The sequence below is a fragment of the Adiantum capillus-veneris genome, chromosome 22, assembly GCF_014529385.1.
Source record: "Adiantum capillus-veneris isolate H3 chromosome 22, ASM1452938v2, whole genome shotgun sequence".
Taxonomy (NCBI): Eukaryota; Viridiplantae; Streptophyta; class Polypodiopsida; order Polypodiales; family Pteridaceae; genus Adiantum; species Adiantum capillus-veneris.
In genome coordinates this window covers 140187822-140198233 of record NC_140952.1, presented here as the reverse complement: position 1 = coordinate 140198233, position 10412 = coordinate 140187822, and the positions used below count along the sequence as shown (strand labels likewise).

General features: G+C 46.0%; 1 protein-coding gene across 1 annotated transcript; it reads left to right on the top strand.

Moving 5' to 3' along the window:
• Positions 1-8899: 8899 nt before the first annotated feature.
• Positions 8900-9401, top strand: LOC147430323 (S-adenosylmethionine synthase 1-like). Its single transcript, XM_086495648.1, has 2 exons — positions 8900-9013; positions 9192-9401. The coding sequence occupies exons 1-2, from the start codon at positions 8900-8902 to the stop codon at positions 9399-9401; spliced, it is 324 nt and encodes a 107-aa protein (XP_086351774.1).
• Positions 9402-10412: the final 1011 nt, after the last annotated feature.

The following is a 10412-nucleotide window of genomic DNA, read 5'->3' as shown; positions in this document are numbered from 1 at the left end:
CATATTATCTCTCACGATGGTATTCGTATGGATCCATCAAAGTTAGAGGTAATAAAATCATGGCCTAACCCAAGGAATCTACATGCGCTAAGAAGCTTTATTGGTATGTGTGCATACTATAGACGCTTCATAGCAAAATTCTCTCAAGTAGCAGGACCACTACACGACTTAACAAAGAAGAACGTTAAGTTTGTATGGACTGCTAAGGAGCAAAATGCTTTTGAAAAACTCAAAGAGAAGCTTACTTCCCAACCAGTCCTCGTGCTTCCGGATCTCTCAAAGCCATTTGAGGTCCAATGTGATGCTTGTGGTGATTGCCTTGGAGCGGTTTTGCTTCAAGAAGGGCATGCCATAGCATATGAGAGCCGAAGGCTCAATAGTGATGAACGAGTCTTGGGCATTTATGAGAAAGAGCTTTTAGCTGTTCTACATGCCCTAGACACATGGAAGCACTACCTATTGGGGACTCCATTTATCCTACGAACCGACCACCAAAGTCTCAAGTATTTCATGACGCAAACCAAGCTTTCCGACAAACAAATGAGGTGGGCAAATTTTCTTTCGCAATTTAATTTCCATCATTTGCTCACATAGCTGGTAAGCACAATCAAGTTGCCGATGCACTTTCACGATGACCAAAAGTTAATGCGGTGTCTATAGCTACGCACAATGATCTATCCTCTATGATAGATGAGTATGCTACTGACCCTGACTTTAGAGACATAATGTCAGCCCTTGCTTTGGGGAAGAAAGAGGAATCATTAACCTTGCAGGATGGTTATCTTCTTCATGGAAATAGGCTATGTGTTACCCATTCCCTTCGTGAGAAGGTTATGTATGAATCCCATGCTCCTCCATATGCAGGGCATAGAGGTATTCAACCTACTCTCCGAGGAGTAGAGACGTATTTCTATTGGCCTACCATGAAAGTGGACATACAAGAGTATGTTTCAAAATGTGTAGTATGCCAAAAGACCAAGTATGATAGAGGGAAGCAACCTGGATTACTCCAGCCATTGCCTATTCCAAATTCACCATGGGAGAGTATATCCATGGATTTCATCTTTGGATTACCCAAGTCTATCCATGGGAATACAGGAATATGGACAATAGTCGACAGGTTTAGCAAGCAAGCACATTTTATTCCTGTCAAAAAGACTATTAAGGCACATCAAATGGCAACTCTCTTCATATCTCAGATTTTCAAGCACCATGGATTACCCACATCCATCGTGTCAGATAGAGATCCTAGAATGACCAGTAATTTCTGGAAAGGTCTCTTTGAAAATCTAGGAACAAGATTGAATTTCTCTTCGGCCTATCACCCACAAACAGATGGCCAAAGTGAGATAGCCAATCTTACGATACTCGATCTACTCAAGACTTATGTTACCGAAGTAGATCAACGCTCACAATGGGAAAAGTATTTACCTCTAGTAGAGTATGCCTACAATAATACTGTCCATACTTCTACGGGGAAAGCACCTTTCGAGATCATAGAGGGAAGACCTAAAAGTCCCTTGCTACTCAAAGTACATGGGAAGATCTTCGCCGCCGATGAGTATAGCCGTGACCTACAAGAATCTTTTCAAAAGATTAGGGAAGCTATAGCCATCTCTCAACAAAGGCAAAAAGCTGCTGCTGATAAGCACAGAAGAGTCTTAATGTTCAAAGAAAATGATTGGGTCTTACTCAAGTAATTTCCTAAGGCTCGATTAAGGCAAACGACGGGCAAAAATCCTACGGGCCATCAAAAGTATTATGCTAAACTAGCAAAAAGATACTATGGTCCTTTCCAAATCTTGAAGCCCATCAATGAGACGGCTTATCAACTTAAGTTGCCCAACCATTGGCTTATACACAATGCCTTTCATGTAAGCCTACTTAAGCCCTACAAAGGAGAGCCACCAACTGAACCAATTATTGAAGACCCTCCCGAAGTTGAAGACCAAGAAGAGGTGCTACAACCCGAAGCTGTCCTTCGGCATGAAGACAAGGTACTACGACATGGTAAGATAATCCGACGGTATCTTATTAAGTTCAAAAATTATCCTTTTGAAGATGCTAGATGGATGCAAGGAGTACAACTTAAGGATAGTATGAACCTTGTCAATGCTTACAATGCTACATTAGAGTAAGCAAATGTACAAATTTCTTTTAAATGACTCATGTTTTTGTCTTATAAGACTAGTCCTCTTTTTAATTGTGCACAAATTTAACTAGTATGCATGCTTAGAATCATGTTTGTGATGACGACGTCTCTCAAACACCAAGTAGAATTTGTCACTCTACTTTGGGAGAATGAAATGGACTAAAGAGCAGACATGCTTGCGGCAGCTATGTCTCCCAAGCACCAAATGGATTAGTCATCCATCTTGGAAAGATGTCGTAGGGTAAAAAAGGGATCCTCTACCCGCTAAGTACGATTGACTAATGACTAAGGCTTTATCTCTTCTACCTCATAGTCGAGGACGACTATGATTTCAAGAGAGAGGTAATGTCATAAAATCTAATATCTAACCAACCCAAATGATTTTCTCATATTAAATTGATCACTTAATGTGGGAGAATAAACGGGAACAAGTGTTAAGATATAGATATGTGCTTATAGATCTATCTCAACACGGGGCCAATAGTAAAGGGGCCCAAATGGGAGATGGTCTATCAAGAGCAAGGCTAACCAATGGAGCATAAGACCTTAGGATTATCTTCATTGAAGACCTCCAATAATGTGTGTAAAAGTCCTTTGACCTTAGGTAAGCTAGGGCTGAGCTTGAGGTGGGAACCCGGCCCAAACTCGAGGTGCTTGTCGTGCTTGAGGTGCTTGTCTTGCTTGAGGTGCTTGTCATGCTTGAGGTGCTTGATTAAGATGCTTGAGGTGCTTGACTAGCTCCATGCTTGAGGTGCTTGACTTGGTGCATGATTAAGGTGCTTGAGGTGCCTTGAGAAGCTTGCCTGAGATGCTTGTGGGAACACCCCCTACTTCAAGTGCTTAGTCATGCTTGATGACTAAGGGGCTTGCTCATCCAAAGTCAAAAATATCCCTACAAGGAGGGGGGCGAGCCTACAAGGGGGGGGGGGGGGGGGGGGGGGGGGGGGAATGAGAGAGAACACACACACACACACACACACACACACACACACACACACACACACACACACACACACACACACACACAAGGGAAGCCCCAGCTTGAAGAGGCAGCAAGGAAACTTGTCAAGTTCCTCCTCATGTTGCCCTCATGGTGTGCCTGAAACCTATTGGTTGGCCACCCAAGGGGTCCAATGATAATAAAGGATATTTAATCAATTGATTTTGCATTTATCAAGTCCTCTCTCTCAAAGGGGAAAGGGGGACACTTGTCCCAAGGCTATCCCTGTTGCTTGTAATGGCTCCTGCTTGTGATTGGCTGGGCCTGGAGGGGTCCAATGAGCTTCAAGCATGAGCTACAAGGGGGGGGTCGACCCAAGAAATCTAGGGGGGTGCTTAGGGGGTATACTCACCCACACACACTCACAAACACTCTCATTGTGTACTATGCAAAGTGCAAGAGCTCCCTCTCTTTCTCCAAGCAAGTAGAGGTTGAGAGCCTACACCAACACTCTTGGCTATGGAGTGCAAATCCATCCAAGAGCCATGCTTGAGCTTGCCATCTATTTCTTCTTCATTACTATGCTATTATTTATGCTAGCACAAGAGTTATGATAAGTGAGGAACTAGCTCTTTCTCGTATGAAATGTTTCTTCTTCCTCTTCCCTACCCTCATTCCCTACTAGCTCTCTCCACCTTCGAAGGTGTTTGAGGTCTTGGGACTGAGGCTTGGTATAGTTAAAGCTTTCTTCAAGTTTAGGTTATGCTATGATGGTGATGCATGAAGCTTTCCATCTTCATTGCTTCACCTAGGTCACAAGGAACACAAAGAATGTATTGTAACAAGTCTCTCTTTATGGGAGAAATCATAATACAAATGCCTATTGGAGGGGGGACCGGCTCCACATAAATCCGGTCCTCAACTATTGTCATGTTCTCTAAATTCTCTCTCTTGCAAAAGTATTGTCTATGCCAAGTTAACTAATTGCTATGATTATGTTGCTATCTTCAATTATGTCAACCCGCTATGCTCACAAAATCATTTCTTGAAAGTACTCTCATTAAATTCCGCTACTCTCAAATTGAATAGGCAAATTCCATTACAGTGATTGAGAGCCTTGTCCTTGGGCACACATCGCCCACAATTGGAGCACCTGATGGGGTTGGTGTGGCCTCTTTTGTGCTTGTTACGTCCACCGTTCTGGCGCTTCACTGTCAGCTCTAGTTAACTTTCGGGGTGCTTGCCCTCATGGCAAGCAGCTCCCCACCACCTCAACAGGCCCGTGAAGTGCACCTTGGCCAGCGTGACTTTTTAAGGCCCCCAGGTCCACCCCCCCTTTGTCCCCGGATCCGGCCCCCGAGAGAGAGAGAGAGAGAGAGAGAGAGAGAGAGAGAGAGAGAGAGTGAGGCACACCCTGTGGTTTGGAGAGAGAGCGATGCTGCGTGGGCTAGTAACTAAATTGCTCTATTTGAATCGCCCCCCCCCCCCCCCCCCCCCCCCCCTCCTTTTGAGTGTTGCAGAGAGGGAGTCATGAAACCTTTTGTTGATTTGAGACACGCAGGAGAAAAGGAAGCAAACGGGTGTATGTGTGTGTGTGTGCATGTGTGCGAGAGAGAGAGAGAGAGAGAGAGAGAGAGAGAGAGAGAGAGAGAGAGAGAGAGAGAGAGAGAGAGAGAGAAAGAGAGACAATTGATACTGCAGTGCGGGCCTCTCTAGGCTCTCCTCGACTGCCTACTCGGGGGGAGAGAGAGAGAGAGAGAGAGAGAGAGAGAGAGAGAGAGTCAATTTCACTGCAGCCTGGCGCTTGCTTGGGACTCCCTACCTGACTGCCTGCTTACGGACCTACCGGTCAACTAGAAAAAGCCTCCTGAGGAGGTGGCGCTGAGGGGGACTTGCTGAGGTGGCGCGGAGCTACTTGCCAGGAGGGCAAGCACCCCAAAAGTTAACTAAAAGCCTTGACTGTTATGACTGCTTATGTCGCAACTGCTTCTGCTTCCTCTTCGTCGTGGAGATCTCTCTCTCTCTCTCTCTCTCTCTCTCTCTCTCTCTCTCCCTCTCTCTCGCTCTGTTAATGCTCACAAAAACAGGCAAGATTTCAAGCTTCCTCAAATACAAGTAAAATATCTCTTGACAGCCTTTCGCATAGAGAAGGATGAATGTTACCAAAGGTGGAAGATGCACTTGGTTAACCACTTCCTCATAGATAAGTTTCGGTAACAAGCCAACTACAAGCATAGTGTTTGATAAAATACTGCGCAAAAGTATCCACCAAAAGCTACAAAACTAAATGATGTTACGTCGACCACGAGCTCTCTAAACCTGGACCGCGATACACCTGGAGCTCTCCCAAAGTGCTTCACAGCTTTGCGAGCGTTCTTTGGACCTCTCAAAAGTACAGTATTTGAGCCAGTTGGGACCTTCAATTAATCCACTAGCTTTCAAGATCCGGGTCCGGACACTTTCAATGCTGGAACTTCATACACCCTAATATCGTCCGTCACAGTTCCCACAACTACACCATTCTTATCCTTCTTCCCCTTCATGTAACGTATGAGATGAGATAAAGATAGAGGCGGGCTGGTAGTTTTGCTCATTAACAACCGCTTCAAAACTACAGCACTAAACGGGCTACCTGTCCTTCGAACGAGAAACCTGTAGATCTTGACAATAAGCTTCAGATAGACATTGTCACTCTAGGAGCAGTGCGCTTTGTCTTCTGATTGCATCCCCCAGCAGGCATGTCGATACCCATGGCTGCTTCTGCTGTGCCACTGCTACCGCTGCCGAGGACGAGGTGCTCTGCCTGCTGCAACCCCTCTCAGAATCCTCCCTCCCCCCCCTCCCTCTCTCTCTCTCTCTCTCTCTCTCTCTTTAAAAACTCAACTCTCTCAAAGAGCCGCGCCGGCGTGCGCTGTTTGAGAGAGTTGATTTTAGAGAGAGAGAGAGAGTCTCTCTCATCACACGCGAGACAAGCGGGCACTTACGAGCAGCCATGGAAAAGCATCATCTTGATCTGATAACGTGTTGCAAGCAGCCGGGGGACGACTCTGCTAGGCAAGTGCGTGATTTGCGATTAGCTGGAATTGGGACTCCAGACAAAGTCGTAGCAGGATGAAGAAGCCAGACTCGCAAGGAGGGATGTGTATGATGGCGTTAGAGGGTGGGTCAGGAAGCTCCTTGAAGGAGATGATGCAGCCATTCAAGGCTCTACTTTGCAAACAACCTGCTACTATCGTGGCGGCGGCGAGTTCCCACAGCTCTTCACCTCACCTCCTCCTTCTTCTTCATTTTGCTCATCCACGTGATTGTCTTGCAACACGCAGACTCAACCTCTCCCTCCGATTACATCAACTGCCTCCTATTCCCTGCCAATCAACATGAGCTTTCACCTTCTGCAGATGTTGGGAAAGGTGTTTTGCACCGATGAGGGCCGTGAGTTCATCAGCTAATGAAGGCAGCATGGGAATCCCGACGGATGAGGAAAGAGGGTGCGTACAGTCGCCAGCCCTGTAGCTAGGAGGGGAGAGAGAGAGAGAGAGAGAGAGAGAGAGAGAGAGAAACAATTGATACTGCAGTGCGTGCCTCTCTAGGCTCTCCTCGACTGCCTACTCGGGGGGGGGGGGGAGAGAGAGAGAGAGAGAGAGAGAGACAATTTCACTGCAGCGTGGCGCTTGGGACTCCCTACCTGACTGCCTGCTTACGGACCTACCGGTCAACTAGAAAAAGCCTGCTGAGGAGGTGGCGCTGAGGGGGACTTGCTGAGGTGGCGTGGAGCTACTTGCCAGGAGGGCAAGCACCCCAAACGTTAACCAAAAGCCTTGACTGTTATGACTGCTTATGTCGCAACTGCTTTTGCTTCCTCTTCGTCGTGGAGATCTCTCGCTCTTTCTCTCTCTCCCTCTCTCTCTCTCTCTCTTGATGCTCACAAAAATGGGCAGGATTTCAAGCTTCCTCAAATACAAGTAAAATATCTCTTGACAACCTTTCTCATAGAGAAGGATGAATGTTACCAAAGGTGGAAGATGCACTTGGTTAACCACTTCCTCAGAAATAAGTTTCCGTAACAAGCCAACTACAAACATAGTGTTTGATAAAATACTGTGCAAAAGTATCCACCAAAAGCTACAAAACTAAATGATGTTATGTCGACCACCACGAGCTCTCTCAACCTGGACCGCGGTACACCTAGAGCTCTCCCAAAGTGCTTCACAGCTTTGCGAGCGTTCTTTGGACCTCTCAGAAGTACAGTATTTCAGCCAGTTGGGACCTTCAATTAATCCACCAGCTTTCAAGATCCGGGTCCGGACACTTTCAATGCTCGAACTTCATACACCCTAACATCGTCCGTCACAGTTCCCACAACTACACCATTCTTATCCTCCTTCCACTTCATGTAACGTATGAGATGAGATAAAGATAGAGGCGGCCTGGTAGTTCTGCTCATTAACAGTCGCTTCAAAACCACAGCATTAAACGGGCTACCTGTCCTTCGAACGAGAAACCTATAGAGCTTGACAATAAGCTTCAGATAGACATTGTCACTCTAGGAGCAGTTTGCTTTGTCTTCTGATTGTGTCCCCCAACAGGCACGTCGATACCCATGTCTGCTTCTGCTGCCACTGCTACCGGTGCCGAGGACGAGGTGCTCTGCTTGCTGCAACCCCTCTCAGAATCCTCCCTCCCTCTCTCTCCCTCTCTCTCTCTAAAAACTCAACTCTCTCAAAGAGCGCGCGCCGACATGCGTTGTCTGAGAGAGTTGAGTTTAGAGAGAGAGAGAGAGAGAGAGAGTCTTTCTCATGACACGCGAGACAAGCGGGCACTTACGAGCAGCCATGGCAAAGCATCATCTTGATCTGATAATGTGTTGCAAGCAGCCGGGGGAGGACTCTGCTAGTCAAGTGCGTGATTTATGATTAGCTGGAATTGGGACTCTAGACAAAGTCGTAGGAGGATGAAGAAGCCAGACTCGCAAGGAGGGATGTGTATGATGGCGTTAGAGGGTGGGTCACGAAGGTCCTTGAAGGAGGTGATGCAGCCATTCAAGGCTCTACTTTGCAAATAACCTGCTACTATCGTGGCGGCGGCGAGTTCCCACAACTCTTCACCTCACATCCTCCTTCTTCTTCATTTTGCTCATCCACGTGATTGTCTTGCAACACGCAGACTCAACCTCTCCTTCCGATTACATCACTGCCTCCTATTCCTTGCCAATCAACATGAGATTTCACCTTCTGCAGATGTTGGGAAAGGTGTTTTGCACCCGATGAGGGCTGTGAGTTCATCAGCGAATGAAGGCAGCATGGGAATCCCGATGGATGAGGAAAGAGGGTGCGTACACTCGTCAGCCCTGTAGCTAGGGGGGCAGACAGAGAGAGAGAGAGAGAGAGAGAGAGAGAGAGAGAGAGAGAGAGAGAGAGAGAGAGAGAGAGAGAGAGAGAGAGAGAGAGAGAGAGAGAGAGAGAGAGAGAGAGAGGGCCTCACCGAATGTGAGAAGCAGTGAATGAGGGACATCTAGACAAGCTTTGGGATCAAGTGTCTAATGCAATGCTGGATGCATGCCTACAACAGGATGAAGAGAGTAAGGTGGCTTGTGAGACGTGCACCAAGACTAACATGGTGATGATATTTGGGGAGATTACCACCAATTATTGTAGATATTAACTATAAGAAGATTGGAGAAGTTGATTTGTGTCAAGTGAAGTGGGTATTGATGTTGATCATTGCAAGGTTTTGGTTAACATCAAACAGTAGAGCCGAGACATTGCTCAAGATGTGCATGGACATTTCACAAAAATAAGGCCGAGGAGATGGGTGTAGGAGATCAAGGGCATATGTTTGGTTATGCTACTGATGAGACTGATAAGGAGCTTAAGCCCCTTGGCCATGTCCTGGCTACCAAACTAGGTGTCATGCTCATAGAGGTAAGAAAGAATGGAACTTATGGATGGTTGCCCAAACGGCAAAACTCAAGTAACTGTTGATTACAAGAATGAAATGGTGCCATCACTACCATGGTTCACATCATAGTTCATACGGTCTTGATCTCTATGCAGCACAATGAAATAGTTACCAATGACAAATAGTTAACATGATCTGAAGGAGCATGTTATCAAGTCTATGATACCTGAGAAGTACCTGGATGAGAATACCATCTTCCATCTGAATCCTTTTGGAAGGTTTGTGATTGGGGGGCCACAAGGTGATGTTGGCTTAGCAGGAAGGAAGATCATTATCGATACATATGGTGGTTGGGGAGCTCCTCGCGGAGGTGTTTTCTTAAGCAAAGACCCAACCAAGGTGGATATATAGAAAGTGGAGCCTACATTGTGAGGCGGGCTGCTAAAGAGTGTTGTAGCGTTTGGTCTTGCACGCCATTGCTAATTTAGAGATTCTGGCATCCCCGCCCCTACAACTAGTATTCTCCTCCTATATAAGAAGTGTGGAGAAGAATCTGTGTTTTGATGCTCTTGCTAAATTCTTCTGAGATTTAGGTATTCCACCCTCATTGCATTTGCATAAAACTTTTGGAGTGGCATCAGTTTGTCAGACATAATATAATATCAACTAAATAATCATAGTGTAGAATAACATGTCATGAACTCATCATTCGCCCTCCCATTACCAGCATATAAAATCATGCACAAGACCACCCATGCACACAAAATCCTTCATGGTATGAACTCTATCAACCTTAATGAACTTCGTCGGGGTGGCATCAAGCGATACCAAAAGATTATCGCACTATGGTCGTAACGACCCCAATCTCACCTGGGAAGTAGTTAACCTTTTGAAGTTGAGAAGGCTTAAGATAGCCCTTAAAACTTTCCTTATATTTATTTAGTTTGAGTGGCACATTGGTATCACTACTACTAAACTGATTGTGGGCTTGTAACATTCACTTCTTTGCAAACGTGTAAATGTACGTAAGATTAGAATAAGAAACTTCATGGCTGAAGTGGTTATTGTAATATACAAAAATTCCTTTTAGTGTGTGTGTGTGTGTGTGTGTGTGTGTGTGTGAGAGAGAGAGAGAGAGAGAGAGAGAGAGAGAGAGAGTATTCAAAGGGAAAGGATTTTTGAGGGCTGTGGGTTCTGCAAATGGAGCACATTGCAGGCGTAGTTTCGCATGAGAATCTCGGACGAGACAAGAGCATACCTAAATGGGCAGCTAGCGTGACATTCATATCAACAGTCATGTAGCTAGAGAGAGAGAGAGAGAGAGAGAGAGAGAGAGAGAGAGAGAGAGAGAGAGAGAGAGAGAGAGAGAGACAATTCAAAGGGAGAGATGTTTCGCAACGGATTAGGGCCGCGGGTTCCCAG

What these genes read in the sequence shown, in the direction of transcription:
- LOC147430323 (XM_086495648.1), top strand. Translation starts at nt 8,900, where the DNA reads ATGGGTGTAGGAGATCAAGGGCATATGTTTGGTTATGCTACTGATGAG. An exon ending in TAGGTGTCATGCTCATAGAG is followed by an intron (nt 9,014 to 9,191) that starts GTAAGAAAGAAT and finishes CATGATCTGAAG; the next exon opens with GAGCATGTTATCAAGTCTAT.